This window comes from Erithacus rubecula (genome assembly GCF_903797595.1).
Source record: "Erithacus rubecula genome assembly, chromosome: 3".
Taxonomy (NCBI): Eukaryota; Metazoa; Chordata; class Aves; order Passeriformes; family Muscicapidae; genus Erithacus; species Erithacus rubecula.
The window spans coordinates 110,600,500-110,617,689 of NC_136689.1; the positions used below are offsets into that span (position 1 = coordinate 110,600,500).

Below are 17,190 nucleotides of genomic sequence, written 5' to 3' on the forward strand. Positions count from 1 at the left end.
CTTGGCCATTCAGTATCCTTCTGTCAAGTACAACAGAGGGTTTGAAGGGTGCTTGATTTTTCACAGAGGCTCAAGTAGCACTTGATGCTAAAGTATCATTAAGCAAAAAAACCACAGGTTTCTTGCAGGATAAGCAGCAATCTTCCTAGACTGGCAAAATAAATACAAAAACATTTAGGAACTACTAGAAAAAAAAACACCTTTATTTTTTATTCTTTTGAAACCTGCAGAAACATTTTTATATAAGGCTTGATGTTGAGGTGAGGCACAGCAATGGCTTTATCTAAAATTTTATCTTGTATGCCCTCAGCTAATAATATCAAAAGTTAACTGACTTACTATGATAACGCCTATAAAACAGCTTCTTTATTAAATAAATTATACAACATTCACAAAAAAAAGTTCTGGTTCTATAGCATAGAATATATTCTATAGCATAACTATTTTGACAGAGAAACATGGGAAGCTTTTTTCCAGAATTTACTTCAATGTTTTTTATTCCAGCCATCATTTTCTATTTCCACTTAAGGGGGACAGAAGACCAAGAAACAGTTAAGCTTAGATATGCTTTATAAACCATTAATTTCAATTACCAACCCAAGTACCATAAAGACCTACAGAATCATCTCAAATTCACATAGTTGCTCATTTCCAGGATTTCACGGGGCTAAGAACAGATGTGTGTCAGAAATCAGGAAACTGGCTCAATTCCTTTGGGATTTTTTTTTTTTTTTCCAGAATGGAAGCAAGGGGGAGGAAGGGTAAAGAAGAAAAACAATTTGACTGTAACATCACTCTTTCTCCTGTCTTAAAAAGGAGCAGAGGCTTGGAACAGAATGGCAATATCAGCTACAGCAGGCAGTTCCAGATAAGGGCTCAGATGTACAATTATCTGTTCTGGTAAGTCAGGGATCAGAGGTTTTTGTCTTCAGCATTGCCTACAGCACTTCCTTTCCCAGACACACTACAACCAGATTAGGAAAGATAGCAGATAAGACATAAGCAGTGCAGAGGATAGTTCAATAGTGTATGCTTTGAGCACCAGCACAGGAACATTATTACTGCTGTAAGCAAACTTCCTTTTAAGTACTTCCAGTATCTTGTCCAATGCTGAGCCATTTTACTTTATAAAGTAAAATAATCCTCACTTTACTATTCTTTTCCCCCATTTTTAAAAGCTCTATTCCGCACAAAATCTAAGACATCAAAGTTTACAAGGTTCCAACTAGCAAGTAGTAACTTGCTAGTAGCTAACTAACTACTGTGTAACTAACACACCTGGCAGCAGGGAAGACTTATAAAAAGGACAGGCTGTTAATGCATCTTCATAACTCTTAGCAGCCTTAGACTCACAAAAAGGTTCTTTATTTCAAGGAGTATGTGAGTAATTCACATTTCCCATATCAGAAGCAGAATATTTACTGAAATTTATTACATCTAAGAACAAGTTAAATAGACCACAGGCACTATTTTTTTGCATTCATTGATTTGTGATACCTACTCATTCCTTGGTAAATGAAGAGGAAAAGCTCAAATGCACTACCCTAGCTGGTGTCAAGAACTACTCATATTTGAGATTTTAAAAATACCAAAAGGCATTGTATATAAAGAACCTTCCAAAAGCAGATGCTTATTTGTACATCACTTACTTACAACCTACAATTTTTCTGCACATCACATTTCCTCGTAAGCAAGACAGCACACAACACATCAACCAGAAGAAGTCATGTCTGCCAACATATTCATCTTTCCTTCTGTCCCCTTCCAGGGTAAAACCCCGCAGTCTCGTTAAATATCTTTCTTTTTAATTTTCTTATATCAAAACAATTTGGATTATTTTTTTCCCCCCAAGTATAAAAAACAGCAAGAAAGCCTTTAGATCACACAGAAACTGAAGCAACTAGAGGAAGGGTGGAGGGCAAGAAGAGGAACAGAGGCAGTGCCGGGTTTGCTAGAGGCGCTGCTCGAGGGCCCGGAGGCTGGGCAGCAGCTGCTGCGCGCTGGGGCGCTGCTCCGCGCTGGGCTGCCAGCAGCGGCGGACGATGCTGCGCAGCGGGCGGCCCGCGGGCGGCCGGCGGAACACCTCGGCCGCCAGCGAAGGGCGCAGGGTGTAGGCGACCACGGCGTACAGCACCTGCTGCCGCTCCCCCAGGTACGGCTGCTCCCGCATCACCATCTGCCACAGCGTGATGGCGAACGAGTAGATGTCCGCTTTGGCAGTCACCCTCTCCCCCTTGAGGAGCTCGGGGGCGCGGTGTGTGTACGTGCCCCCCTGCTGGCAAATATGGGTGCTGTGGGACAAGCCCTTCTCCAGTTTCTGGGAGCACCCGAAGTCCCCAATCTTGCACACTCCCTGCTCAGTGATGAAAATGTTTGCAGGCTTCAGGTCCAAGTGCACAACGTCCTGCGAGTGCAGAAAGGCTAAGCCTGTCATGATGTCACAGGAATAGCGCACAGCCTCTTCCATGCTCAGGGCCTTCCCTCCGCATCCTTCATCATCCCCGGTGCCGTAGATTACATGGTGCAGAGTGATGCTCCCCACGTACTCCATGATGATGGTGCCCAGGCTGTTCTCGCTGGCTGGGGCACACGTGCTGGCAGCCACCACACGCACCACATTGTCGTGCTGCAGCTGGGCCACGTTCAGCTCCGCCCAGAAGCTCTGCCGGGATGCCAGCCGGTTTTTGCTGCTCTTCTTCACCTGCTTCACAGCCACTGTCGCACCATGGTAGGTGGCTTTGTAGACGGAGCCAAAGCCCCCAGATCCCAGGGGCTGCAGGAGGCAGAGCTGCTCCCAGTCAATGCAGCACCAGGACAGGCGTGGAGGCAAGCGGTGAGTCCTGGCTGGAGAAGCTCCCCCCAGAAAGCTTTTGCTGTCCTTGCCAGGGATAACTAAGGGGCTACTGCAGGGGCGCAAATCCGCAGAGGGGGAATACTCGAAAGAAAGAAAGCAATTAAGAGGAATAGGTGATGGCATAATACGAAGGAGAAAACAACAGGCAGCTACTAAGACAGAAGACCAGAAAACTTCCCTGATAGAAAGGACTCTAAATGGGCTTCCAAAGCCTTTTATCCTCCCTTCACCATTTTCCCTCCCTCCCCCAAATGAGCTGCATCTGTCACAACTGTCAGAACCAAATCAGGTTCACCTGGAAACATTCTCCAGCCCTGAAGCAATTCTCTAGAAAGTCAAGGCAAACAGATTTAAAGCTAAAAAATTATTAACTCATAAGTATATCACATCATTTCTAATCTCAAAAGAAAAAGAAATATGTTCTGCCCATTGAATGCCTCTAGCAAAATGCCCCAGGAGTAAATAAAGCAGTGACTGGTGAATGCATTTCAGCATGACTCCAGGCAGTAATGATCAGCATCAGGTGCATTAAACAGCTCAAAGTCTTTGTCAGTGAAGCAGCTGAAGCGACTGCTAATGTCTGATGATGCTATGGCAGGCATAAATACAAAAGTATGTTTGTTGGAGCCTACCACTTCAACCTGACTGGGACAAGGGGACTGGTTTGGGTGCTCAGCTTTGTCCATGCAGGACCATAACCTTATCAGCAGCATAAAGACAAATTATTGTTCTGTATCATCCTTTGGATACAGTAACTAGAATTACACATAAATATTTGGTCATCTTCCTCTCACACCCCATGCAGTACTACAGGTGTGTATTTTATTTCTGGATCCTTCTTAGAAAAATTATTGCTGAATTTACAGAGCTGTTCTGGCAGAAATCAAAGAAACATAATTTTGTGTTAGTGGTCCATGTGGTTTTTAAAGGGCTTTTTGGAATTTTGACCCTCTCACATATTTACAGTGCTCATGCAAACTGCCATAGAGTTTGGTACCTGCTGTACTGTAGCAGAGCATCCTTATGGGGTCTATACAGTTAAGGATTGTTGAATATTCCAACATCTTTCTGTACAGGGTGAAAAATATCTTGGAAAATTCAGAAGCCATTTCCTACCTCCTCACTCTTCAGAACCTTCCTCTGAATCTCAGATTTTTCACTACAGATTCTACCATGGGGCTTCAGGCTGACAGTGCCTTTTTCTCCAGGGTTTGTCTCTGGGCAGCATTGACTCTGCAGTTCCTGCAGGGGTTTCCCGATGTTTTCATTTTTGTTGGGTTTTTTTTTTGTTTGTTTGGGGTTTTTTGTTTGTTTTTCTTTTTTTTCTCCTCTGGATGAGTAAAATGCAGCACAGACTGCTGAGGGGGGTTTGAGGGTAGTAAGATCATGTGCAGAACTGGAGTGTTCTCCACTTTGAGATGGGTTCAGTTGTTCACCTTAACACACAAACCTGATATCCCAATGTCATCTTCTGACCCTCTCTGAACTCTAGGTCAGCTCGACCAGAGGGTCTCAAAGACATCACTTCTCAGTGAATCAGTGATGGAGATCTTCCCCAGTACTGAGATTTAGGACAATCAGGAGAAATTTGCTGCAGCAATTCACAGGGAAACAAACTTGGACCACAGATGAACGGGAATGGAGAATTTGGGTTCTTATCTGGCAGTGTGAATCAGACAGGCTGGGGAAGATAAATAAATAAAGAGGTGCTAACAGGAACTGTTAACAAATGAGAGTGCAAAGACTAAGGGATGCCAAGAGAGCTTGCAAGGGCAGTGGGTGGGACAATTCCTGCAGACGGGGCTGCCCGACAGCACAAGGCTCCTCTTTCCTGGCTTCTCCCAAAAGTGCAAGAGGTCCCTGACCGTCAGGTGCTGCCACATCCTTTGAGCTTCCCATTGCAGAGCATAAGCCCATGTAATACCCTATTGCTACCCCTACTTCGGGACATTTCTCTGGCTCACCATCAGTTACACAGGGATGCTTTGGGGGTGCGGGAGGATCAGAGGATCTTTAGTATCATTTTATAAGCCATGGCGACAACAGGTATAAACTTTCCTTTCTTTAGCAGCACTACGATGTAAGCTTGTATGTAGAAGTCTCGATTTCCAATCTTTGCAGAGAATGTCTTCTAGGCAGTTGAGCTGTGATGGAAACGAAAAGGGGCAGAAAGTGGATGAAGCTACATAAGAGACAGAAAACATTTTTATTCCTGTTTTCCAGGTGCTAGTAGGGCTCCAATTCTTCAGCGGGCTTCTGTGCAACATAGTTTATAAAACACCAGAAACACATTTCTGCTCTGAATTCTCCAAGCCTGTTTTCACCAGGTTATGGTGGCAGGCAGAGAAGTTCAAAGGGAAAGTTGGGTGTGGGGAGGCACGGGTAGAAGGATGTGTGGATGAAAAGGCTGAGCACAAACCTGTTAAGCTAACAACTATAGCAGCCTATCTGATGATTGTGAATGCTATAAAACAGAAATAAAATCTATGTTCATAAAATAGGATTAGGGCTGTTTACAAATTTCTTTGATTGAAATAATCCAAAAGGATACATCACACCTTCCATATTATTATTTCCAAACTCCATGTCCACATCTGTCAGCTGTCTTTTTGTTACTGTTTCAGGTGATTTTCTTGTTACCCTATTCTGTCAGAAATCTTTCTGTTTTGCCCCGCCATGGCAGACATTGTTGCCAGAAGCCATCAGTACAGATTGCCATAGGAACTTTTGCAAGTGACAGGAGGGAAGCACAGTCTGTGTCCCGTGGGCTGCAATATGTCACAGCTACAATAAACTGCAGCAGCAATGGCTTTGTTCCAAGCTTGTGTGTTGTATTTCTGCAAGCAAAACATACCTGTGCATCCAATGCTGCACCAGCTGCCCAGCCTAGTCTGTGCTCCTGGATGAGAAGGAATTGAGTCTCACTCGGTTCCCCCATTCATATTTCACTTGCATATCAGGAATACAGGAACTCTTTGCTTGCCTTTGTTCTTAGTTTTTCTGCTGTTTGTTTGGTCACTGGACAGGAGGAGCCAGTCCCGATAGCAGGGCCCTTAAAGGGCTGGCATGGATACAACCCAGCACAACACAGGGCATGTACCAAACACCAGTTTAGTTTTCATCAAGATGAATCACTCTTGTGATGCAGTTTTTTAGCCAGTTTTGTCTAAAACAGGAGAAGGACAGGGCTGGGGATTGGAACTGACTTCAGAGAGTTTAGGGGTGTATAGTTATACACTTCTCCTCAATGATTATTTCTTTATACATTTGGTGGCTGTACCATGTATCTATCCCTTGAAGGCTTGGCTATCCAGAGGCTTCTGAAAACTGCCTTACAATACAGAGGTATTGTGTTTCAACACATTGTGTTTCTACTAGGTTACTTCGTAACCTTGCTAAAGGAGCCAAATGTAGCTCTCCAGTACTTAAATTACAGTCCTACTCAAAGCAAGACAGTTCCATAGCCTGCGGCTTAGTGACTTCTGAGAGGTTTTCTTCTCCATTTGAAACCAAGAGTTTTCTTTTTTCTCCTTTTACTGTCAGACCCTCTAATCCCATTTTTTTTTTTAGGATTTGATGCTGAACTACATTCTCTTCATGCACAAAATTTCATAGTCCAAGTGTTGCTTCTGGTCACACCTCATAGATCTCAAATGATATTCAGAGTTGCCTGAAAGGCTGAAAGGGATTCTGATATGATCAATTGCACAGGTGTAAGTGATAGCATTGTCTGGAGCTAGTCCCCACAGAGGCTTGCTCTGAAGATAGGCCACTGATAAACTTTTTTTTTTTTTTTTTTTTTTTTTTTTTTCTACAAGAACAAGCCAGAAAATAATCCAGTTCATGTTTCAGAGTTTCAGAATTGAACTTTTTTTGGTGAGACAAATTACACCCTGGAACCACAAATACAAACAAGTTTTCATTAAAGGAGTGAAAGGTAATCCCAAATACACAGAAAAAAGATACATCTGCAAGAACTGTGATGCTGTTTCACTACTGACACATAATAATAATAAACATTTTCAAAGGTTAAACCCTAGTTTATAAATAATAAGATCAAGTTTCAAACACATATTGCCAAACAGCTGTTTGATGCTTTTTTTCCTTCACACTAAGGTTTCTCCATGTGTTCAAGAGCATGAAGCAAAGGCACTCCTTACCTGAACACAGTGAGGTTCTAACTCAAGGCACCAGAAAGGCAGGTGAGGTTACACAGTTAATTTACAGGGGTCTCAGTGACCAAGGTGGACCAGGGATAACAATCTGAGACCTGCTGCTGTGGATTAATATAATTTCAAAAAAGCACCTTGTGACAAGCTAAAAGAATCCGGACTTGGGGATAAAGACAATGAAGTGTAAACCGCAGGCTCTCACCCACAGTGGTATTTTCTGGCCATGCAAAGATGGATGCCTATCCTGGCAGGTTGACTGCTGCCACATGGCAGGCACCTTAAGCAGTATTTTCAGCCAAATTGTCCAAGACTGGTTTTGCAGTATCTTGCCCCTGGAGCCAAGCTGATTTTGCTGGGTCATTTAAGACTCGTACCTTTAGGACTAGGAAACAGTTTCAGTGCTTAATGAGAAAAATTAATCATGTACAGCAAAGGACCCAGGGGGTAATGTTAGTGCTGAGTCTAGTGTTGGGAGGCTGCAGCTTTGCCAGGTAGATGGATTTAATGCTGGTACCTAGACTGGGGCACAAAGGGGTGAGTCTCTCCCTGCAGCTTGCACAATCCCACTAACACAGATCACACCCAGCTCTGTGATGTATATTAAATACACAGCCCTAACAAATATGATGGCTTCCTGCAAACACCACCTCTTTGGAGAGTTATAGAGCAGAAGAGGCAAGAGAATCAGCTACATTTGGTGGCTCTGAAGTGGTGGCCTGGCTACTCTGGTGGAGCACAGCAAATTCTCAGAGGTTGCCTTAAGCTAAAGTGTTTTAAGCCCAACATTAAAATGGGTCATACAATGCAAGTACATTATTGCAAGGTTTTCAGTGTGTAAGCAGAAGCTTCTTGTAAAAATACTGCTGACTTCAGCCCCAGCTGAACAGAGCATGTTAACTATGGGGCAAGCCTGTAATACTTCAGAAGTCAAACACTGACAAAACAAAAGGGAACAATTTTCAGGTGAGACTTGAGAAAGTTTGGGACTTCAGTCTGTGTTTGTTTGTCATGAATGTTTGATATTTGATAGTCTTATGTTACAGCTCAGATGTTGCTCACTTATGGCATGCCCCTAAACCATACAAAGCCTTTATTTTATTTTTATTTTCAATATAAGTACTTGTGAAGGAAATTTAAGGATTTACCCATGATCATGTGTGTAACAATTTAACCCAAAAGCCAGTAAGGCAGAGTCGAGCCTAATTTCAGAGGCACAGCCTATAGAACTTTTCTGCTGAAACTGTATCTAGGACTACACAAGGACAGCTGACAAACACCTTCTTCACTGGAGCCTGTGCACCCTTTAGATAAACTGCTGTCTCTCATAGATTAATCAAGTAATTGGAAGAAGCTCTTCCAGCTTGCCTGCACAGACTGTGTTAACTTGAGGATATCTTAACAAACAATATGATTCACTCTGGACTTGTAAAACACAAACACTTTAAACATTTTGGAGGAAACCAAAATGTAAAAAAACAGAACTAATTTATCAACTTTTCCAGCTTGGATTACTCTCTCATGCATGCACACATGCATACATACATGTGCACACAAACATTCACCAGAGTTTAAGCAATGTACTGATTTTTAGAAACTGACTCTTCAGGTTTTCTGCACCACTTGTCACACATCAAGCAGAGACCTGACATATGAAAGTGACACTGCCCATTCTTCTTTGTACGTGGCAGTTCAGTGCAACAGTGAGAATCAGCCCCATGCTAAACTGTCAAGGGATCAATTCAAATGATTTCCAGCTCAGCCACATCAGGCATTACCACAGGCCTGTTTTCAGAGCTCAGCTGTCAGCTGATGTCTCTTTGGTCCCCTCTGAGGCAAACTAGCTTTGTAGCTGGTGCTCTTGTGACTCACATATGCCCAAATGAGACAAGGCTGAGTGATGACAATGACAATGAAGAACAAAATTGTTCCTTATATTTTTTGAAAATACTTATCTCTCTGACAGTGTCCATTACTTGAGGGCATGCAGACCATTACAATAAATAAATAAATGAAATTATAGAAAAATACCAGGCAAGCTGTTAAACCTTTATTAGGAGTAGAGACAGTTCATACTGAATTACCTGGGATGTAGCACATGAGCAGGAACTTGAAACTTCACACTATTAATGGGGTCTGTCATTTTCAACACCACTATCTCCAGTGTTCAAAACACAAATACAGTGTTGCTGTTTATTTGCTAAAGGCCCCAGCTCACACTGATAAGCACCACTTAATCTTCCAATATACTTCTCAAACTATTAAGTACAGATTAAATTTTGTAGCAGAGTTTATCTTGCTGTCCCACTTGCTGCCTGTTTGTGATCACCAATCCTTGCTGTGTGAACTATGGCAGTTCCCACTTCGGAAAACTGAATTTCTATCCGATTTTATAGAATGTTTTGATTTGCAAGGCAGGGAAACCAACAGCATGTAGCTGCTCAGTTCTTGCTCATCCAGCAGTAGCTCTGCATCAGTTCTGGATTTCTCTGTCAAAAAACATTTTTCATCCCAAGGCATGCTTGTACGTGGAAAGGAAAAGAAGGTGTGAAGAATGAGTGAAAGTGAAGGGGAAAACCAGAACAACCTTCCTCTTCCACTCCTGGAGGACAGTGAGACCAGGTATAGAGGATACTACAGAACCATTTCTCTGTACTTTCTTATGCAAGTTTTGGAGGGAGGTTACAGGAGACAGAGAAGGGAAGATGTCTGTGGCTCTGAATTTAACAAGGAACTGCATCAAGAGATCTCTGTGTAACACACAGATGTCATTTGTGTAATCCCACTCTAATTATTGCAGAGGCTGATGGAATTTCTAGAGGCTATCTGCTTGGAAGGAGGACATGATAAATCAGAAACAGTGGGTGAGACCAGCTAGGACAGCAACACAGTGAATGGGGGTGGTTTTCTCTCAAGGGGGTATGTGTGGGGTATGTGTTGGTGGGTGGTTATAAACTGGTTTGCAGAGTATTTCATATAACCGAGCATGTTGAGCTTTTGACTCAATATAACAAGGCCAACCCTCTCAAACAAGTAAGAAACCTGTGGCACAGAAGTGGTAAGTCAGCTCAGAGGAATGGGGTGGGGATCACAAAAAAGGAAAGATGTCTGCACGTGGAGAAGGCGAAAGCCAACAACTCTCTCTGACAAACATTTCTCCCAAACTGGGTTACAGCAAGGAAGCTAAAAAGCCAAGATTTGTAAAAGAGAGGAACTCAAAAGCAGGGAAACATAGACAATGCTAAAGATGCTAACAAAGTCTGTTCTGAAATGCAATGAAATGTGAAGTGCTAGTCTTTTACTTTCCTGGGGAACAGGCTGTGCATGGCACAAGCAGAGCTAACCTGCATCGTGTGCAGGCAAGCTGCTTGCTGGCTGTGAGGCACCTCTTCCCAGGCATTATCCTGGCTTCTTCAGGAGCCCCTGCCATGGCCAGACGCACATCTATGGGACCAAAGCAACTCAGTTTCTCCTCAGAGGAGAGGGACATGCCACATAATGTGTCCAGCACATGCCACGCCCTTAAAGCTTGTCCTGCAAACTACAACAAACAATGTATGGGACTTGCATTAATGTGAAATGATGGGGAATCCCTCGCCTATGTGTCCCAAAGGAATGGTCCCACTATGGATACCCCATACTTACCTTCCAGTGTCTCACACTGCTTCCAAGTGCAATTTGATGGCAAACTCAATTGCTTCCTTCAGTTCAGACCTGTCTTGTCACAGACACAGAAGCACCATCCCATTTGTTTCTTGGTGAAATCATGAAATGCAGATATGAAATGCCTTAAGATTTTCTGAAAAACTGACATTTTACCAGTCATAAATGATAAAGACAGTTGTGCCTTTGCAAACTACACCCAGCAAAACTGGATGTGCTCCATAACTACTTGCAATCCCAAACATGCAGATCAAGATTATCTATTGAAATGCCAGGCATAAGTTATTCATTAACTAAAACCATTCTGTAATTTTATTGATATATTTTGTGGAGTTCACATATTTTTGTACAGCAAACATAACACTGTAGGCCACAAGAAGCTGCAGCACTATTGTTTAATAGCAGCAAGGTATATTTTATAATCAGGGTATGTGGACAATAAATAGTCTGTTTCTTTGGATGTGAATGTTTAAAATGAAGTTCTGCTGCAGCTTCATAACGTGATTGCTATTTTACAGAGCTTATACACAAAAATATATATGCAATCTTTTTGTCTATATTTTATACAAATACAACAGTAGTTTGTGAATACATTTTAAAGTACATATACATGATAAGCAACTCAATTTCCCATATCACAGGATAGCAAATTTTAAATGCAAGAAACATATACAAATTCAGTCTGGAATGCAGGGTTTTCTGTATTTTTTTCTCTATTTTTTTTTTTGACTCAAAACTTTATCATTAAAAACATTTTAGCATACAAGTCCAAACAATTTTTCCACTAGCTAAAAATATAATTTCAGCAATCCGAGTCAGGTTTGGGTGTGACATCATTCACCAATATACTCTTCCCAGTTTTTGTCTAAGGCTTTTAGTAACATATAGTATGTTCTTCACTCCACACCATATAAAAAGCCCACATTTAACACTAACAGTCCCCTATTTTTTTGAACAAGAGCTGGGCTTGTCAGCGTTTAAATTTGCATGTCCAAAATTTTACTTTTGCAAGTGCATATGAATACATTGTGGTGTTGCACAAAGTTCATTAATGACAAATTAAGTCACAGTATAAAAATATATCATACAACTATAGGTCTAGTATAGTCCTTTTTTTTTTTCTATGGGTAAAAATACATCTGAATGAGACAGGGAGGTTTGTAGCACCATGACAGGAGTTGTATCCCAAGTTACATTAGCAGCATGATCCAATATAACAATATTGCAGGAGTGTTTCTGAGGAGATAAACATTCACTCTGGTTCAACTGTACCACTGAAGCTTATACTGAAAAGTGTTTACATATGATTAGCAATAGTTCTGTGTCACTTCCAGGGCTAGATAACTGTTATCAAAAGACACTGCCTTCCAACAAAAGTAAGACACCCTTATTGCATAAAAGCTTTGGGACTACCCAAACACATTTTGAACTACTGTGGCATTACTTGTAAGTTGAGCATGATGCTAAGTAAGCTGTGGTTTAAACTGTACACTGGGGGGAAGCAGGATGGGCAGCTAAGCCTATAATGGTTTACTACATACCAGATAAGTACATATATTTCAGAGGCTTATCTATAGACTGAGAAGAATACAGGAGAAGCTGCTAAACCAGTGTATGAGACAGACATAACAAAGGATGCAGGATCCCCATAGCATTTACGGATGCAGGATCAGGCCCAAAGTTAACTTCAGACAGCAGCATAGCAATATAGGATATGATTAAAAAAATTCTGTATCAAATACTGCATGTTAAATATTTTTGACAAAGTTTACCATCAAGAACTCCAGAAGACACAGTTTGCAAATGGTGAGGACAAACTCCTAATTGTTTTTGACTGGTTTTCCAAATGGCAGTAGAAGACAGTGTAGTTTGAAACATGTAAACCTAGTAAAAACCATTGTAAAACCCTTAAGAAAGACACACTGGTTCTGTGCAATATAGCAAATTGATAAGAAAACACTGTAAAAATGTACCTGTTTAAAATTACAATGTCTACCATTTTGTACACAAAGCATTATACCAAAGGCCTACATATATGTAATCTAATGGCACTTGAAACAAATTATAATAAAAGGTTTTATAATAAAAAGCATAACCTGTAAGAAATTTTCTTAAAAGGTTTAGGTTTTCTTTTTGAAAGTGCTATATCTTGTAATATGTGTAACATAGAGGTTGACCAAGCTTTATTTTAAAAAATATTGGCCTATAATACAAGTTTAGCTCACTAGGCAAATGATCCTGAAAATATGTACTCTTAACATTCATTATTAGCTTAATAAAGCAATCAGCTCTGGCTCATGTTTCAGTCAGTATATGGTTTTTAAAAACCGCTACTGCCAAATTAACAATAAATCACTCTATTCCACAATTTACTACTAAATAAAGCACAAGCAACAAGTACACAAAAATATATATATTTAAAAAAAAAAAAAAAAAAAAAAAGCAACAAAACAACCTTACTAGAAGTTTAGAAGTTGCACAAAGAGTGGTGCATGATCTGCCAGCCCTCCCCCCTCCCACCAAAGAATCCATGGGAAATCAAGAAAATGGGGTTTAAAAACTGATGGTTTAGTAGTGGCCAATATTGACTCTGCCTAAGTGATGCTCAAAAGCACTCTGGTGGTGTTGGTATTGCTTAAAGGGTCAGTCTGCTTCCACATTACCCTACATCCTAGTTCAGCTGCAAACACTCTGGGTGCAGCCACCCACTGAAACCCTGACTGAATGAGGTTCAATATCTTGTCTGAGGTCTCTATTTCTCAAATGAAATGTACATCTAACTCCAAGTGAAATGTCAATCCCTTTTCAGGAAGCTAAGGCACAAAGTAGCGAGGGTTCTGGCTACGCACTAAGAAACGGGTGTTGGCAAAGTGTCTGTGGGTTTTGTTTTCTCTGCAATCTTTCAGCAGCTGGGGCTGATAACAAGTGGCTCCAGACTGGAAATTTGTGTGCCAGAGGCTGCCCGGCCACGCTGCTGCAGGATGCCGAGCACTCGCAGCTTTCCTCTGCTGCAGGGAGGGTCGCAGATGCTCGGCTCCACGCAGGACACAACCCACTGGAGGAATTAAGTCCATTTATCTTCATCTCAGATTAAAAGGATTGAGAACAAGCCCGAGTTTTTTCTTAGATGCGTTACGGTCGTTCATATAAACTAGAGTTACATTCGGTTGCATTCAGCTTGTGCTCTGTTCATCTGTGTTTTTCTTTCCTTTAGAAAGGTGAATGGAAAAAAAGCAATATTGAACAAATCATTCAACTAAAGATGTAAGCAAGCGAGCAATCTGTTTCACAGAAACCAGAGGAAGCAGTCGTGAAGCAGAGCTAAACGTCCACTTTGAGACAACGTGCTCCTAAACCCAAAATCTAGGAGTAGTTTGTGGAATTTCAAAAGGTATTTTCCTTATTAATACATCCTTATTTTAATGCCTTTGGAACACAAACACATTTATAAAAATGTTATTTTTCAGTAATAAAATTTAAATACACATATGTAAAAATAGTAAAACTACACCTGCATATTGCTCCTAGCATTAAAAAAAAACAGTAGGAGCTACTGATAAAATATGCGGAGCATGAGCTCCTTAATGGGAGCAACTTTTGTTTCTGTGAAGTATATTTAGTTTAACCACTTAAAACCTTGTATAAATCCTCATTATTGTTTGAGAGATACTAATGTACTCAATTTCCATTTTTTAATTCCTCGTACAAAAATGACAAGGAAAATAATGTTACTGTTGAATTACAGCAAATCTAGTTTGCTTTTATGCATCACAGGGCTGGTTGTTTTTTTAGGGTTTTTTTTTTCCTCTTTTGGTTATTAGGGGTTGGGGAATAGAATATATTGCATTAGGTAAAAAGTGGTGTAAGCAATATGCTTTTACTTCACTCCTAAGAGTCCTGTCTTTAAATCTTGGCAATGGGCAAAAAGTCCCTAACCAAGTACCCAGGTGTAGAAAGTGTGATTAACATCTAACTTGTTGCTTAGGAGGACATAACACACCATGTAACACAACTGAAAAGATCACTCCAATAAAAACAAAACAAAACAAAAACAGAACAAACTGGTAGTTGCAAATTTACATTCACTTTCTGACTGCACGCTAGTTTTGAACTGAAAATAGGTACACACTTTCTGGCTGGACTTGATCCACCCTTTGGCGGTGGCAGCGGGGAGAAGACTGACGCCTACAAATGTGAACACACTACTGGAAGGTTCCTATGCAGTACTCTTTCTATGCTACTAAAGAGAAAAAAAACAGCAAGTTAAGAATTAAAACAAAAACTGCGACAAAATATTTGCATTACTACATTACAACACTTTTATATTTCAAGATCAGCCATTAATTTTGCCTGTTTCCCTATACCAGAGTCACGAATGCACAACAACACAGTTTCAAATTCAACTTGAAACATCTGTCATTTAGGCAAGCAGAGATTCTCTGTTGAAATTCTGTTCAGCCCTAATTGTAGAAAATTAAACTAATTTCTTTTTTCTTCTGTTATCCATAACAGGCCACCAAAATTTAAGCCAGAAAATGGCAAAATTTTTAACAACTTTTATAATGACTTCAATACAAGTCAAAATGCTATATATATGTACATGTGTATATATGGACTTCTATATATACACACACAAGTTTTCAGAAAAATCTGAACTCTATATTTATTTTAAAAATTTAGATTTGTCATTATAGAACAGGTCAGATGTGTCACCATTTGGGAAGAGGATTTGTTTTGAAACAGACTAGAGAATTTTTTTTCCCAAATCTCAGGAATCCTTGTGATACATGTTTTAAATGGATTATTTGCAAACAGTAAAATATATTAAAAGGTAAAAGTGGCAGTTCTACCACTGACATTAATAAAACAGAATAGCTGGTATGGTTGAAAAAGTTTTAAAAACGGGATGAGTGTTGCGAGTTTGCCTGGGATGACTCTCTACTGAACATTTTAAATGTGTAAATTGGCAGTGAAAATGAAAACAATACAATGAGACTGGTAAAAAAACCAACAAACCAAAGTAAACACAGCTGAGAATAAACACTTTCAAAACATTTAAAAAAAGTTAATTTAAATTTCTTACTGGCTTCATGAGATTGGTACTGTACAAAAGCAGAGAATTTATAATGTCTTATAGTAGGCACTAAGTTAAAAATGGTCACCTAAGGCATTTCTACAAATAGACAGTTAACAAGCCAGCTTTGTACATCCTATTGGAAAGCTTGATGAAATCGTGGTAGGGTGGTGGTTGTGCTTAGGCTGCTTGTGAAAGCTGCTGACAACGAGTGCAGAGACCCAAGACCTATACTATTGCTAGGATCTTGTGGATCCTGGGTTTGTGGTGGAAGTTGAGTCATAGAAGAATGTGCCTCCTCCTGCGTGTAACTCATCCCGAGGTTTCCCACGGAAACAGAAGGATTGTAGGGAGGGCCGTTTACAGGTATGAAGTTGAACAGCTGAGAAAAGTCCAATGATGGGGCGTTTAGAGGTTCGCTAATAGGAACGGAGCTCTTGGAAAGGGAAACTTCCCCCGACCCATCATCTAGTGGCCCTACTTGTGGATCCAGCCCTAGTTTTGATGAGGATGCTTGAGAATCTTGGGATGAAGAAGGCATACCACTTTGCAACTCCATTAAGTAACTTTCGATTTCCCCTTTCAATGGCTGTTCTTTTTCAGGCATAGAAATTGAGTATGAGGTAGTACCGAGCGGATATTTCAACGATAGCTGGTGAGAAGGGTGGACAGACTCCATATCTATTGGACAAGGCATTCCCAATGGTAACGATGTGGCAACCATTTGGTGTGCAGATGCAGAACTCTGCATGGACTGAATCTGAGTGTTGTAGAGATTTAATTGCAAAGTGTTTGTAAATGGCTTTGATGTCAGTTCACTGGAAGGTAAAGACATCACTGGAAGCAGCTCATCCTTAATAGGCACAGAAACATTGCAGGTAAAAGGATCTAGAAGGTCCATTGGCTCTGTTTTGACCTTCAAAAGTTCTTGGTTGTGACTTTTCTTCATGTGGCGTGTGAGGTGGTCCTTCCGCCCAAATCTCTGTGCACAGTACTGACAGAGGAAGTCCTTTCTTCCAGTGTGCACTACCATGTGTCTGCGGACATCCTTTCGGGTGTAGAACCGACGGTCACAGTGTTCACACGGGTGCTTCTTCTCCTTCACTCCACCCGATGACTTGCCTGCATGAGTTTTTAGGTGCTCCAGCAGCACTCCTGTGCTTTCAAAAGTCTGCAAACATACCTTACAGGTGAGGTCACCGCTTGTTGCAGCATGCAAAGCCAGGTGACGTTTGAACCCAAGCTTGGTATTGTAGTTCTTTCCACATTCTTCACACTTAAAGGCCTCTTTGTTGGGATTGTGTGTATGTAGGTGATTCTTTAGGTGATCTTTTCGGTGAAACATTTTCTCACAATAATTACACTTGTGGGTTTTCTCAGGAGAATGAGTAGCCATATGCCTTTAAACACAGATATATTCTGTAAGTAAT

At 40.9% G+C, this 17,190-nt stretch overlaps 2 protein-coding genes across 8 annotated transcripts in view; both read right to left on the reverse strand.

Moving 5' to 3' along the window:
- Positions 1-346: 346 nt before the first annotated feature.
- On the reverse strand, positions 347-4,084 carry MOS (MOS proto-oncogene, serine/threonine kinase). Its single transcript, XM_079302712.1, has one exon. The coding sequence runs from the start codon at positions 2,975-2,977 to the stop codon at positions 1,952-1,954; it is 1,026 nt and encodes a 341-aa protein (XP_079158838.1). The 5' UTR covers positions 2,978-4,084; the 3' UTR covers positions 347-1,951.
- A 6,884-nt stretch (positions 4,085-10,968) lies between these two features.
- PLAG1 (PLAG1 zinc finger) overlaps positions 10,969-17,190 on the reverse strand; it is a 52,096-nt gene continuing 45,874 nt past the window's right edge. For 6 of the 7 annotated variants that reach the window (XM_079301296.1, XM_079301295.1, XM_079301292.1 and 3 more), the window contains one exon: positions 10,969-17,160. In XM_079301296.1, the coding sequence (XP_079157422.1) occupies positions 15,897-17,156 (1,260 nt within the window). In that variant the 5' untranslated portion in view covers positions 17,157-17,160 and the 3' untranslated portion in view covers positions 10,969-15,896. The remainder of the gene's footprint in view (positions 17,161-17,190) is intronic. The other variant, XR_013773683.1, reaches the window with a different exon arrangement.

Excerpts from the sequence above, each read along its gene's own strand:
- MOS (XM_079302712.1), bottom strand. The coding sequence starts at position 2,977 with ATGCCATCACCTATTCCTCTTAATTGCTTTCTTTCTTTCGAGTATTCC.